The sequence below is a fragment of the Eschrichtius robustus genome, chromosome 5 (assembly GCF_028021215.1).
Source record: "Eschrichtius robustus isolate mEscRob2 chromosome 5, mEscRob2.pri, whole genome shotgun sequence".
In the NCBI taxonomy this organism is placed as follows: Eukaryota; Metazoa; Chordata; class Mammalia; order Artiodactyla; family Eschrichtiidae; genus Eschrichtius; species Eschrichtius robustus.
In genome coordinates this window covers 139,162,859-139,178,695 of record NC_090828.1, presented here as the reverse complement: position 1 = coordinate 139,178,695, position 15,837 = coordinate 139,162,859, and the positions used below count along the sequence as shown (strand labels likewise).

The 15,837-nt window shown below is 43.3% G+C and overlaps 1 protein-coding gene across 3 annotated transcripts in view; it reads left to right on the top strand.

Annotated features, from left to right (window-relative positions):
• The window catches only part of PLEKHB2 (pleckstrin homology domain containing B2), a 58,431-nt gene extending 42,795 nt beyond the window's left edge, over positions 1-15,636 (top strand). The window contains exons 7-8 of one of the 3 annotated variants that reach the window (XM_068545332.1): positions 8,189-8,294; positions 12,831-15,636. In XM_068545332.1, the coding sequence (XP_068401433.1) occupies positions 8,189-8,294; positions 12,831-12,967 (243 nt within the window). In that variant the 3' untranslated portion in view covers positions 12,968-15,636. Of the gene's footprint in view, positions 1-8,185; positions 8,295-12,830 lie in introns of all 3 variants that reach the window. The other 2 variants (XM_068545331.1, XM_068545333.1) reach the window with 2 other exon arrangements.
• The last annotated feature ends 201 nt before the right edge of the window (positions 15,637-15,837 follow it).

Below are 15,837 nucleotides of genomic sequence, written 5' to 3'. Positions count from 1 at the left end.
GAACGGGGTTAAAGGAGCAGCTGCTTTGGGGGCTCTGGCTCACTCAGGCCGGGGGGAGGGAGGGGCACGGAGGCGGGGCGAGCCTGCGGCTTCAGAGGCCGGCGTGACATTGCACCAGCCTGAGGCGCGCAGTGCCTTCTCCCGGGGAAGTTGTCCCTGGCTCATGGGACCCTGGCAGTGGTGGGCTGCATCGGCTCCCGGGAGGGGCGGTGTGGAGAGTGACCTGTGCTCGCACACAGGATTTTTGGAGGCGGCAGCAGCAGCCCCAGCGTCTCACGCCTGTCTCTGGGGTCCGCGCTGATAGCCGCGGCTCGCGCCAGTCTCTGGAGGTCGTTTAGGCGGCGCTCTGAATCCCCTTTCCTTGCGCGCCGCGAAACAAAGAGGCAAGATAAAGTCTCTTGCCTCTTCGGCAGCTGCAGACTTTTTCCCGGTCTCCCTCCCAGCCAGCTGTGGTGTGCTAACCCCTTCAGGCTGTGTTCACGCCGGCAACCCCAGTCCTCTCCCTGCGATCCGAGGGAAGCTGAGCCCCAGCTCCCAGCCCCGCCCGCCCCGGCGGCTGAGCAGACAAGCCTCTCGGGCTGGTGAGCGCTGCTCGGCGCCGAGCCTCTGTGCGGGAGTCTCTCCGTTTTTCCCTCTGCGCCCCTGTTGCTGTGGGATCCGCGCTGATAGCCGCGGCTCGCGCCCGTCTCTGAAGTTCGTTTAGGCGGCGCTCTGAATCCCCTCTCCTCGCGCACCAGGAAACAAAGAGGGAAGAAAAAGTCTCTTGCCTCTTTGGCAGCTGCAGACTTTTTCCCGGACTCCCTCCCGGCTAGCTGTGGTGCACTAACCCCTTCAGGCTGTGTTCACGCCGCCAACCCCAGTCCTCTCCCTGCGATCCGACCGAAGCCCGAGCCTCAGCTCCCAGCCCCTGCCCGCCCTGGCGGCTGAGCAGACAAGCCTCTCGGGCTGGTGAGTGCTACTCGGCACCGCTCCTCCGTGCGGGAATCTCTCCGCTTTGCCCTCCACACCCCTGTGGCTGCGCTCTCCTCCGTGGCTCCGAAGCTTCCCCCCTCTGCCACCCGCAGTCTCTGCCCGCGAAGGGGCTTCCTAGTGCGTGGAAATCTTTCCTCCTTCACAGCTCCCTCCCACTGGTGCAGGTGCCGTCCCTATTCTTTTGTCTCTGTTATTTCTTTTTTCTTTTGCCCTACCCAAGTACGGGGGGAGTTTCTTGCCTTTTGGGAGGTCTGACGTTTTCTGCCAGCGTTCAGTGGGTGTTCTGTAGGAGCAGTTCCACGTGTAGATGTATTTCTACTGTATCTGTGGGAAGGAAGGTGATCTCCGCGTCTTACTCTTCCGCCATCTTCCTGAACCTATCTGTAATGTTTTGAGTATCTCTTTGTATTGCTATTTTAATGGTTGCTCTAGTTATTACATTATACATATACACATATTTTTCAAAGTTTGGTGTTCACATTTTACCAGGTCCAGTGAAGTGTCAAACCATTACCTCTAAATTCCTTTTTTCTCTCTCATTTTATGGTATAATTGTTTTAAGTATTTCTTTTACGTGTATTGAGAACCATATTAGATGGTGTTATAGATTTTGCTACAGCTGTCAAACTTATTAGAAAAATCAAGATGTGATTTTTATTATATTTACGTGTACTCTGCTCGGACCATATATTTTTACCTCCTGATGTTTCAAGATTTCGTTTATTATTTACTGTTTAGTGAACTTCCTTTTGTCATTCTCTTAGGATAGATCTGCTGGCAACAGATCCTCAGTTTTCCTTCATCTGAGAATGTCTCAATTTCATCTTTGTTCTGAAGAATATTTTCAGTAGTATCGAATTCTGAGTTGACATTTCTTTCAGCACTTGGTAAATGTGTGCTAGTTCCTTTGGCCCTCCTGATTTTCTGATTAGAAATCTGCTATCATTTGAATTTTTTTCCCCCGTATACATAGTGCATTGTTTCTGGCTACTTTCCTTGTCTTCAGTTTTCAGAAGTTTGACTGTGATGTGTATATTTGGGCATTTATCTTTTTTGGTGTTCATTCAGTTTCTTGAATACGTAGGTTTATGTTTCTTGCTAAATTTGGGAAATTTTAACCTATTATTTCTGGAATGTTGTTTTAGACCCACCCTCTTTCTCTAATGAAACTGATGACGTGGATGTTAGATGTCCCAGATGTCTCAGAGTTTTTTTGTTCATTTTTTTTCTTCAGTCTGCTTTTTCTCTGTTCTAATTAGGTACTTTCTAGTCTTTATATTCATGTTCATTGATTATTTGTCATCTCTATTTGTTGTGGAGTCCATTCATTGAATAATTAGTTATTTTTGTATTTCTAAAATTTTCATTGGTTATTCTTGATATGTATCTTTATATAGTTTTTCCTGATATTTTTCTGGTTTTGTGGAGACTTCCTGTGTATTTTATGAATTTCAAACACGTTCTTAATTACTTACTGAAATATTTTAATGATAGCTGCTTTAAAATCCTTCCTAGGTAATTCCAACATCTCTGTCACCTTGGTGTTGGTCTCTTTTGTTGTCTTTTCTCGTCCAGTTTGAGATCTTCCTGGTTCTTAGTGTGAAGAATTATTCTTTATCAAAACCTGGACATTTTAAATATTATAAGACTGCATCTACTTAAGTCCTGCATTTTAGCAGACTTCCTCCTAATGCTCCTCTGGTGGGTGAAGAGGGGGTCTGCTTTGTTCCTTCATGTAATGGTGGAAGTCCAGGTTGTCCCCTGGGTCCCAGTTGACACTGGCTCATGGCCACTGCTGGGAGGGCTGGGAATTCAGGCCCTTCGCTAGGTCTCTGCTGACACCAGCCTGCCTGGGAGTTGGAGGGACTTTCCCTGCTGCTCCCCACTAACCTTCACTGACACTATGGTTACTGATAAGAGGTTGTGGAAGTACTTGCTCTCCACTGGGTCTCTGTTGATCCTACTCCAGCAGGACAGGAAGGGGCACCTTGTTTCTGCTGGGAAGAGATGGGAGTTCTGGCTCCTGCTCCTTGCATGGTCTCCACTGACACTGTGGCATGGGACTGGAGGTGGCCTGCTTCCATCTGGTAGGGATGAAATTCCCAGCTTCCCGCTTGGCCTTTTCTGACACTGTTTGAGATGGGGGTGGGAGAGCGTCTTTCTCCATACTTGACTTTGCTGGTGGGAGTAATAGCCACAGCTCTTTTTGTGTTGTTCGGCTGGAGTGGAGCAGTTACTGCCTGAAAATGGTCTCTCTTGCCAGATTGGCCTTTTCCTTCTTAGGCTCTTTGGGTGGAGACAGCAGGCTTTCCGTGAGGCAGACCAGAAGAGGTCTGTACATGTTGGCATTTCTTGGTTGCCGCTTCTGCACTATCCAGTCGGATGTAGGAGGCAAAAAGAAAACCCAGGGAACTCACTGTGTGTCCTTCTTAGGTAGGGTCAGGAGGTTCCTAGACAGTCAACCGCCTTCTCTCCACCTTTCAGAGTCTCCTTGTGTTTGTTGTATGTATAGTGTCCAGGGTTTTCAGTTGTACTTAGCAGGAAGAATAGGGAAAACAACGTCTGCATCTGTTCTGTCTTACAGAAGCATAGATTCTGTCTGCTTTTGTAAGATAACAGGTTTAGTTCTACATACGTATTTGCCAGGCCACAGCTCCCTGTTCTCCCCTGTGCACAGCCTTTGTCACATAATGACAATCATTGTAATTGTCTGTAAGCATGTCTGCCCTGTCACCACCTGTGAGCTCATAAAGAAGGCCAGGCCTTTCATCTCCGTATTTCCCGGTATACAGTAGTCCTTTACTTGGTCAGTGGAGGCAGTCCACTGCCCATTTCTGGCAATGCCCTTTCATAGGCATGTCCTGTTGGAAAACTGCCAGTTACCTGCCCAGGCCTCAGACCTCAGATCCCCCCCAGTGTCCTCAGTCTTTTATATTCTCCTGCCAGGAACTGCTGGAAATTGGGCTGGGGAGGGTTTTGCTGCTAGGCTGGCTTCATCAAGAGAAAACTGGCTTTGGATGAATCTCGTTCATCACCTGGTCCAAACTGATCATTTTAGAGATGAACAAAACAAGGCCTACAGTAGTTAGATGACTTACTGAAGGTCAAGTTAATGGTACAGCTGAAATGAAATTGGAATCTCTGGCAAGTCCAGTTCTCTTTTTTGTTGTGTTTTCCACCTACTTTATTTTACAGCCTGAAAGTAGATTCCAGTTGTGGGTTTGTTTTTTTAGAATCTTAAAACAAAGGGCATAAGCACACTGTCTCATGTTCTTTATTTATTATTATTATTATTTTAAAAATATTTATTTATTTATTGGGCAGCACCAGGTCTTAGTTGCGGCATGCGGGATCTTTAGTTGCGGCATGGGAACGATCTCTTAGTAGCGGCATGCGCACGGGATCTAGTTCCCTGACCAGGGATTGAACCTGGGCCCCCTTCATTGGGAGCGTGGAGTCTTAGCCACTGGACCACCAGGGAAGTCCCATCATGTTCTTTATTTTTTTAATAGAGTGTCAAACTTTATTGACTGCAACTTGGAGAACCAATTTTAGTATATTCCCACTGGTTTCAAAATTGTATTTTTCAAAATTGAGGTATAATTGACATGCAACATTATATTAGTTTCAGGTATACAACATAATGATCTGTATTTGTACATATTGCAAAATAATCACTGCACTAGGTCTAGTTAAAATCTGTCACCATACATAAAGATATTTTTTCTTGTGTTGAAAACTTTTAAGACCTACCCTCTTTGTAACTTTCAAATATGCAATATAGTATTAACTATAGTCACCATGCTGTATATCATATCCCCATGATTTATTTATTTATTTATTTAATTTATTTTATTTTTGGCTGTGTTGGGTCTTCGTTGCTGCACGTGGGCTTTCTCTAGTTGTGGCTAGCGGGGGCTACTCTTTGTTGCGGTGTGCGGGCTTCTCTTTGCGGTGGCTTCTCTTGTGGAGCTTGGGCTCTGGGTGCATGGGGTTCAGTAGTTGTGGCTCACGGGCTCTAGAGCGCAGGCTCAGTAGTTGTGGTGCACGGGCTTAGTTGCTCTGCGGCATGTGGGATCTTCCCGGACCAGGGCTCGAGCCCGTGTCCCCTGCGTTGGCAGGCGGAGTCTCTTCCCACTGTGCCACCGGGGAAGCCCCCTATTTATTTTATGACTGGAACTTTGTACATTTTGACTCCTTCACCAAATTTGTTCACGCCTGCCCCCCCCACAGGCCCCCCTTCCTCTCTGGCAACCACCAGTCTGTTCTCTATATCTGTGAGCTTGCTTTTTTGTTTTTTTAAATTTATCTATCTATCTATCTATCTATCTATCTATCTATCTATCTATCTATTTATTTATTTTTGGCTGTGTTGGGTCTTCGTTTCTGTGCGAGGGCTTTCTCTAGTTGTGGCAAGCGGGGGCCACTCTTCATCGCGGTGCGTGGGCCTCTCACTGTCGCGGCCTCTCTTGTTGCGGAGCACAGGCTCCAGACGCGCAGGCTCAGTAATTGTGGCTCACGGGCCTAGCTGCTGTGCGGCATGTGGGATCTTCCCAGACCAGGGCTCGAACCCGCGTCCCCTGCATTAGCAGGCAGATTCTCAACCACTGCGCCACCAGAGAAGCCCTACTTTTTTGTTTGTTTTTTAGAAAATATTAGATTCCACATATAGATGAGATCATATGGTATTTGTCTTTCTCTGTCTGACTTCTCTCGAAAATTCAAAGTCCATCCATGTTGTCGAAAATGGCAAATTGTCCTTTTTAATGGCAGAATAATATTCCATTGTATATTTGGACCACATTTTCTTTATCCATTTGCTGATGGACACTTAGGTTGTTTCCATATCTTAGCTATTGTAAATAATGATGCAGTGAACATGGGGATACAGATATCTTTTTTTTTTTAAAATTAATTAATTTATTTATTTCTTAAATTTATTTTTATGGCTCTGTTGGGTCTTCGTTTCTGTGCGAGGGCTTTCTCTAGTTGCGGCAAGCGGGGGCCACTCTTCATCGTGGTGCATGGGCCTCTCACTATCGCGGCCTCTCTTGTTGCGGAGCACAGGCTCCAGACGCGCAGGCTCAGTAATTGTGGCTCACGGGCCTAGTTGCTCCGCAGCATGTGGGATCTTCCCAGAGCAGGGCTCGAACCCACGTCCCCTGCTTTGGCAGGCAGACTCTCAACCACTGCGCCACCAGGGAAGCCCCAGATATCTTTTTGAGTTAGTGTTTTTGTTTCCTTTGGATAAATACCCAGAAGTGGAATTGCTGGATCAACTGGTAGTTCTACGTTTAATTTTTTGAGGAACTTCCTTCCATTACTGTTTATCACAGTGGAGGCACCAATTTATATTCCCATCAGCTGTGTATGAGGGTTCCCTTTTCTCCGCATCCTTGCCAACACTTGTTATTTCTTGTCTTTTTAATAAGAGTCATTCTAACAGGTGTGAGGTGATACCTCATTGTGGTTTTGATTTGCATTTCCCTGATGATTAGTGATGTTGAGTATCTTTTCATGTGCCTGTTGGCCATCTGTATTTCTTCTTTGGGAAGATGTCTATTCAGTTCTTCGGCCCGTTTTTTAATCAGATTATTTTTTTGCTGTTGAGTTGTATGAGTTCCTTATATATTTTGGATATTAACTTCTTATCAGATATGTGATTTGCAAATATTTTCTCCCATTCAGTAGGTTGCCTTCTCATTTTGTTGGTGGTTTCCTTTGCTGTACAGAAGCTTTTTAGTTGATGTAGTCCCACATTTATTTCTGCTTTTATTGCCTTTGCCTTTGGAGTCAGATCCAAAAAATCATCACCATGACCAATGTCAAGGAGCTTATCACCTATGTTTTTTTCTAGGAGTTTTATGGTTTCAGGTCTTACATCTTTCATCCATTTTGAGTTAATTTCTGTGTATGGTATAAGATAGTGGTCTAGTTTCATTCTTTTGCATGTGGCTGTCTAGTTTTCCCAGCACCATTTATCGAAGAGACTGTCCTTTCCCCATTGTATATTCTTGGCTCCTTTGTTGTAAGTTAATTGACTATGTACGCGTGGGTTTACTTCTGGGCACTCTCTTCTTTTCCATTGATCTGTGTGTCTGTTTTTATGCCAATACCATACTGTTGTGATTACTTTGTAGTATAGTTTGAAATCTGGGATCATGATGCCTCCAGCTTTATTCTTCTTTCTTTGGCTATTTTGGGTCTTTTGTAGTTCCATACAAATTTTAGGATTGTTCTATTTCTGCAAAAAATGCCGTTGGAAATTTGTTAGGGATTGCATTGAATCTGTAGATTACTTTGGATAGTATGGACATTTTAACTATTCTTCCAATCCATTAGCTTGGAATATCTTTCCATTTATTTGTATTTTCAATTTCTTTCATCAGTGCCTTATAGTTTTCAGTGTACAGGCCTTTCACCTCCTTGGTTAAATTTATTCCTAGGTATTTTATTGTTTTTTTGTTTGTTTTTGTTTTGCTTTTTAATTTTTATTTTATATTAGGGTACAGTTGATTTACAATGTTGTGTTAGTTTCAGGTGTACAGCAAAGTGATTCAGTTATACATACACATATTATCTATTCTTTTTCAGATTCTTTTCCCATATAGGTTATCACAGAGTATTGAGTAGAGTTCCCTGTGCTATACAGTAGGTCCTTGTTGATTATCTATTTTATATATAGTAGTGTGTATATGTTAATAATTTATTGTTTTTGATGAATTGTAAATGGGATCGTTTTCTTAATTTCCCTTTCTGAACGTTTGTTATTAGCATATAGAAACGCAACAGATTTCTGTATATTGATTTCGTATCCTGCAACTTTACTGAATTCATTTATTCTTACAGTTTTTTGGTGGAGTCTTTAGGGTTTTCTATATATAATATTCTGTCATCTGCAAGTCGTGACAGTTTTACTTTTTCCTTTCCAGTTTGGATGCCTTTTATTTCCTAGTCTAATTGCTCTGCCTAGGCCTTCCAATAGCATGTTGAATAAAAGTGGTGAGAGTGGACACCCTTGTCTTGTTCCTGATCTTAGAGGAAATGCTTTCAGTTTTTCACCATTGAGTATGATGCTAGCTATGGGCTTGTCATATATAGCTTTTATTATATTGAGGTATGTTCTCTTTATACCCACTTTGTTGAGAGTTTTTATTATAAATGGATGTTGAAATTTGAAAATGGTATTTCTAATGGGCCTGTATCTTTTCAGCAGGCATACGGCTATGGTCCATACAGTGGTGCATACCCGCCAGGAACTCAAGTTGTCTATGCTGCCAGTGGGCAGGCTTATGCTGTACCCTACCAGTACCCATATGCAGGTAACTTACGCCAGCCTTTCATTCCTTGTTTCTCTTCATTTAGTGAGTCGATCAATAAAGCCTGAAGAATTTTTATTTCTCAATTTAAAGTGAGCTATGTTTCTTCTGGTTAGACTAGAAATCACTCTGCTACTTTAAAAAAAAAAAAAGCATTATATATCTTCACACTGCTTTACAAAAGTTAGAGTGGGCTTGATTTTTAAAACGTCACTATCGTATCCAGATTCATCCCCAAGAAGAGAATTTGTACTTCCTGAAATTCACTTACATTAAGAAGCAACCAAACTAAGAGGCCCATTTTAAGGGATAAAAGGCAATCTTTCTCTTTTTTTTTCCTTCTGGTAGTATCCTTCAAAAATTATCACTACTGAGGTGTGATGTTCCATTTTGCAGGTGAAGTAGAGGCCTGGGAGGGCTTATGTTTATTCTGGGCTTTTAATGGGTTCCTTTCATTTTCGCCTCACCCGAAACAAGTTGTTAGGTGTGAATGACTGGCCTGTGTAGGAGGCATCAAGTCCTAGGTGCAGCATGGGCAGGGGAAGTCTATGGGGTGGAGGTGCAGGAATATGCTGGTGCCTACAACCAGGGCAAGGGGGACCAGAGCTACGTGCCTGATGGCCTGAAGAGTGAGGCCACACCCAGACCCCAATGAGCAGGTGAAGTCATGCAGGGGCAGGTCACAGTGGGTATGGCATGTCAGAACGACACACAGGAGAGTGAGTTGGTGAATAGACTGGAATGGGAGCCCAGAGCTTGCCAAGAGATCAGAGCTCTAAGTGGCTGTGAGCAAACCTAGCACAGTGCCTTAACACAGAAGCAGTAGAAGGAGAGTGTGTTACCAGAAGGGTGAGTGGTAACTGATATTAATGCCGCAGAGAAGCCAAGGGGGCTGCCACAGGGTCTCTGGATTTGGCCAGCCCCAGACTCAAAGTGTCCTTTTGGTTAGTGGTGGTTACTTTGGTTTTTTATGCATTAGCACCTAATACAAGAGAGTTTCTCCTGTTATTGGTTTCTGGAATCTGATGCAGTGCACTCAACTAGCATAGACTGAAGGATTCTGCCTTGCTTGATTTTTTTTTTTTTTTCATGTCAAGTTGAAAACTGATAAAATAATGATGCTGAAAAATGAACTATTTGTCTATCCTCTAATCCTAGCACAACTATTTTTGTTTGAATTTTTTTCCTCATGTAAAATAATTGTTTCATCTTTGTTATCTTACATTACTTTTTGCATTCTATTCTTCATTTTATCAGTAAAATTTTATGTATTTTGTCCAGAGTGCTACATAATCTTCTTAAGTATTTTTAATGGTTGCATACTGTCATGTGGGGTGATGTATTATTAGTTGTCTTTACTTTTTTCTTTTCATTTTTACTGTCGTAGATATTGCTTTGAATATTTCTAATCATTTTCTTTTCCATTCCTGTTAAATATGTCTTAGAATACATTTCTGATTTCTCTATATTAAATTAATATGTCAAAGGGCATAAACACTTCTGTTTCTTTTGATACCATTAAAAAATTATAAAAGTTTTCAAACATACGAAAGTAGGGACAGTAAATGAACTGTCAAATTTGCCTGTTACCAGCTTCAACAGTTACCACATCTTGTTTCACCTGTACCTTCTCTCCCCACCTCTGGATTGTTTTGAGGGAAATTCAGACTTTATATCATTTCATCTGACAGTATTACAGTAAGTCTTGATACCATTTACCAAGTTAATTTCCAGAATAGTTTACCAGTTTATAATGCCACTAGGAGTTAATGATGTACTGGTTTCTCTGTAGTCCCATAAAGATTGCCTGTTGTTGTGCTCTGAAAGTTTTGATAAGGTCTTAACATGGAGTCAGGTTGCTTTAGTTTACATTTCTATGATGACTGGCAAAGATAAACATTGTACAATTGTTTACAAATTAGATTTTCCCTTGTATGAATTATTTTTTTTTCCCCATTTATTTTGGGGTTGGTGGTCGGTTTTTAAGCCCTAGCCTAATCGTCTGATGAGAACCAGCCTTTTATTCAGCCCCTAGGCCACAGACTGGGATAATCCCAGCTGTTTCTAATTCTGCAGAAAAGCAGAAGTTCTGTGCTTGTGCTTGTGAAGGGAATTTCTGTACATAGGATTCCATCCTTGCCTTTGACTTTCATGATGAAAAAAGAGACAGCACGCTCGGGGCCATCTCAGAACACTTGCTGCTCAGGGCTGAGTGCAGTCCACGGGCATTCGGCATTTGCGCTGTGAGCAGCTAGCAGTGTGCTTGCTGTGGAAGGGCTGCTCAAGTACTGGTCGTCCCGCTGCAGCATCGTGCTGGTAACCAGGCAGGAGCTCTTCAGTCAGCCTCTCTAAGGTACTCCGGTGCTTTGCCAGCTTCATGACACACTGCCTTGCAGTGTCCATAGAGGCCCTGGTCGTGCAGAGAAGGTTAAAGGCCTTCTCTTTAATATGACTGGGGACGGGTGGCCGGGCAGCCAGTTTAGAAGTGCACAGAGTGCTGTGTACACACTGTAAGTACTCTGTTTTGATTTTCCCACGTTAGTGGACATTTGTTCAGCTGTCTCTTGTTGTGGGCTTGAGGTCTTTGGTTTGAGTTGGCTCCTTTGGTTGGAGTCCTCTGTTTCTGTCTTACAGAGATGGTACTCATGTGACACATGATTGCACTACAGGTTTCCAGGGCCAAGTCTGAGAGCAGACCTCTAGATTTTGTGATTCTTGGTGTCTCCTCCCCCATCTTTTATAATTTACTCAATTCGTTGGTTTGATGGTAATTTGTAAAAGTTACTTGCCTTTATTTAGCCTTTCCTAAAGTATCTAACTTAATTGTCATAGAAACAGTATCTGCCTTTTCTACATTCGTGTTTTGATCATTTATGTAAAGTTTAGTTAAATTAGATAATTAAAATAAGTACAACTTGGAAATGTCCCTAGTTGACTTTGGTAAAGACTTAGCTCCTGGGACTTCCCTGGTGGCGCAGTGGTTAAGAATCCGCCTGCCAATGCAGGGGCCACGGGTTCGATCCCTGGTCTGGGAAGATCCCACGTGCCGCAGAGCAACTAAGCCCATGCACCACAACTACTGAAGCCTGTGCGCCTAGAGCCTGCGCTCCGCAGTAAGAGAAGCCAGCGCAATGAGAAGCCTGCGCACCACAACAAAGAGGAGCCCCCGCTCGCCGCAACTAGAGAAAAGCCCGCGTGCAGCAACGAAGACCCAATGCAGCCAAAAATAAATAAATAAATAAATAAATTTATTAAAAAAAAAAGGACTTAGCTCCCTGGTAGGAGCAGAGGTGAGCAGGAGCTGCAGCAGAAGTTGGCTCCCGGTCATGCAGTGAGGAGATCCCTCTGGGGGGCTAACAGAGGGAATGCAGGTTTAGATTCTTCAGGGGATCTTTTAATTAGGTCAGCTTGCAGGTTCCTACTGTATGGCATTTCACTACTTGGAGTTGCCTAATTGAAATTTTTTTAAATTTCAAGGCTGTGATAGTGAATGCTACAGTTCACCAGTTTTGTAGTTGAAACATGCTGCCCTCAACCCCCGTGTGCCTCACTTTTGCCTGTCTGTAAAATAGGGATAACGGGAAGCTCAACTCATAGGGTTGTTGTGAGGATTAAGTGAGTCAATGAATGTAAATGCTTGTAATACTATAAGTGCTTAGACTGGTAAGCACTTGTAGATGTCAGCCTTTAGTGTCACTGTTGGTTTCACTTCCATTCTTCATCTACATGGACATATCACTATTGGATTAATCTCTCTATTTCCTAGGGTTGAACTGCTAAGGGAATAGTGGGTCAAGGAGGAAAGTTAACACTATATGTGAGCAATTTTAAAGCTAATTAGCTATTGGACAATATATTGTGAAGCATAGAAGAGAACAAGCAATACATTTCCAGTTGTAAACTTTAATTGTGCAAATAAATTTTAAATTTGTTTGAAGTTTGCTTTTTAGAAGTTTTCCCTCTAACATAAATATTTTTCCCCATAAAGGCATAAGGTTAAAAATGAAGAGCAGGTTAGGTTAGCAGATTAAAGGTTTAATTTAAAAACGGTTTGCATGAATACTGAGAAGCTAATTAACTTCTAGGTGGGTGTTTCTTCTTAGCTTTCAGTGGGGATTCTTGACTCTCCCATTGTCTCTAGGCTCCGTGCGTCTCCCAGACTCCTCGTCTGCCTGCCATCCTGATGAGCAGGATGTGCGGGGCTGAAGTGGGCATTGGAGGCTGGGGTTTGCAGCTTCATTAGGATTCTGCTCTCTGCAGTGTCTGGGACTGTGGACCTTGGGAAGCTGAGCATCTTGATTTTCTCTTAGTGCCGTCTTAGAAATGGAGGTGTCCTCCTCACGTGGCCAAGTCCAGTCACCTTCGCTTCTGGTGGAGGAGAGCTGGGGAGCACTCACTGCAGTCACCCCACCAGCGCCCCGAGGGGCGGGGGGGTGCAGTGCATGGAGAAACCTCAGGAAGGGTCCCAGTCAAGGGAGCCGTCTTTTTGAGTGAATGTTGGACTTCACAAACTGCTCCTGTTTTTTCCTTCTTTTCTAGGACTTTATGGACAGCAGCCTGCCAACCAAGTCATCATTCGTGAGCGGTATCGAGACAATGACAGTGACCTGGCGCTGGGCATGCTGGCTGGAGCAGCCACAGGCATGGCCTTAGGGTCTCTGTTCTGGGTCTTCTAGAGTCCTTGGAACCTGGATGTGCATAGCTTCTGATACCCTGTGTGCAATAATATAATTTGCAGGGCATTTCTGTTTGTTATAAATGTTTTTAATAATAGTTTTAGTAGTTCTTTTGAAAGTAGTGACATCATACTTATAACTAATCCATATAAGTACCACGGAGAAGGCTTTGGACTGCTGTTTAGCTAAAACGTGGACTAGTTGGGGGCACTGGCTCATTCTAGGAGTTCTTTTATGGAACTCTCAGAATACCTTATTTGAACACACCTGTTTGGAAAGGGCATTTTCCTTTTAGAGTTAGGCCTTAGTGCTTAAGGGATAGTTATTTTAGTGTTACGCTAGTAACGTCGTGATGTATGAGTGGTGAGTGATTGTGGCAAGAAGAACTGCAGCTGTTTTGGTTTAATGCCAGACTTTGAAACCTCAGACCAGATCTGGCTGCACGTTACTTCAGGAGTCGTAGGCTGGAACCTTCCTGAATCAGCGGTGTGATATCGCCACGGCCTCTGGGGCTCTGCAGGCTTCCAGCAAAGCCGACTGCTTAGGATGATGGGCGGGATGGCAGATCCCCCGCTTTAAAATGATGCTTTTCATTTTATTTTTACTAGTTTGTTTTTGGTAGTGATCCTTGGAAAACATCCCAAATTAAGAGTAGACTTGAGTCTCAGCGTTTTAGGGCTTTATCATTTAAAACTTGAACAAGGCAAAACAATTACAAATAAGTGTGTGGAGGTAGATTTGCTTTATTCAGAGGCATCATGTTTTGAGTGTTTGCTTTGAGTATTTTTATTGCCACTTCAGCCTACTTATAGCTTATTTTTCTACTTGTGGAGAAAGTAATATTAAGAGAATGGTGAGGAGAGTGGAATGAGAGCCATAGTTACAGTGTTACTGTCTCAGGGGATTGCGCTGCACTGAGGATCCCCTTTTCCACCCTTCTGAAGGCTGTTAAAGAGCCCGTTTCCTGTCCTGTGCAGGACTGGGGCGCTGTGGCTGTCCCCGAGCACTGGGGTGCGTGGAGCCCCGGTGGTGGCATGGTGGGGGAGACTCAGGTTACAGATGGGAGTTGCGGCCTAAGGACATGAATGACCTGCTCAAGGTATTACTCCATCTGACCGGGACACTGGCCTTGTTTTCATTCTTGACTCAAATGTCACAGAGAAGCTTAAAACCATGTAGTTTGAGCCCCAACTATGTGTGAAGCTCTGGAAGACTGAGAGTCGTGCATTTTTGTTATTTCTTAATTTATGTAAATTTTAAAACTTCAGTTATTCCAGTTTTCTGTCCTGCATGCTTTAAACAATGTACTTTTACAAAGGCAGTTTAGCGCATTGAAGGTCTCTGCCCCTGTACTCCATGTGGCCCTATTTTCCATAAAATACACTCCTAGTAGCACAAATTCCGTTTTTGTTCTATGTGGCCAGTTACATACATAGTCTTTTGTTTCACTGATCAACCCATTCCATCTCTAAGTCAGACTTAAATAGATCTATCTCCGTATGAAACCAGATGCCAAATGAACTTTGTGGTGACCACAGGTGTGTTTTCCTAGCTAATTCTATTGCACTTGTTGACACTGGAGAGTCTGTTTCCAGCTGAAAAGAAGTATACTTGGCTGTCATCTCTTTGGATGTTTGACATGGTGGAAAGTTGCCATATGTGATGTGTGATGACACTGGTTTTGATGGTTAAAAATGTTGCTTTAGTTATTTTACATCGTGTGTAATAAGAATGGTTTTGTTCAGATGGTAACCATTATTCGAGCTGTATGTTTTACTTACAAAATACTAAACTCAGTTTTTCATGTTGCATCATTTTGAACTTGGAGTTACTGGAACCACAGGTACTGAGTTACGTCAGTGAAATGCCCTTGAAGCAGATGGTCTCCTTGTGTTCCCCTGGCTTCCCTCTGACAGAAGCGGGAGAGCTGTGGACTGAAGCTTGGGCCCACGTGTGCCCCCCCATCTCCAGTCCCTGTCCCCAGCGGGGCCACCCCCACCGGGCAACTGTAGTTGAGTCTGGAAGTTCACTGTCACTAGTGACTTGATCCTGAGAGGAAATGCATACTCTGTATAAAGATGGGCTGAGATACTTCCTTTCCCTGGCCCCAGCTCTCGTAGATGCCAACGCTTAGGTAATCCTAAATCAAGAAGTTAGGTGAGTTGGAAGGAACTTGTTCAGGTTTAGTCAGTATTTTACTTCCATGTGTACTTTTAGCTAGTTGGCCGTTGACATTGCACACATGCCAGTTGGCTTGTTTCTTAGCTCTGTTCTTTTAATTCCTTGAGTTAACTTCAGGGTCTTAGATGTAAAGAGAAGGGAGAGACCCGTGGTTGTGTTTCAGATCATCATTCATGAAACGGGCCAGACCAGGACACAAGATCTGGATCATGGGAGAAGTTCCTGCCATTGAGACAGAATGACCCACATTTATTTTCTACATTACTTGTGATACTGTGTGCTTTCTTTCTCCTTCCCAAGTTTATGTAGACACCAGCATGGGATGCAGTTCCAGTTTTTTCCCCTAGGGTTGATCTTTTTTTTCTGATTGCTTGCCTGTCTCTAGTATTCTGTTGTGTCCTCAGAACCTATTTTTCCCTGTATATGCAGATTGTATGTTTATAAGTGAAAATGTTAATACACTAAATGATTGTTAACCTTAAAGCATATTTCATTGACTTCTATTGTTTTTTTTAAAATTCAGTTTATCTAAACTATAAAGATAAAAACGGTTCATGCGTTTCTCCCATCCCCCACCCCCTGGCTCTGACAACCATGAATCTGGTTTTTTTTTTTTTTTTTTTTTTTTTCATTTATTTTCTAGTAACACAGTCAGCTTTTTCTGCTGCCTCACAGGCAATAAGAATGCC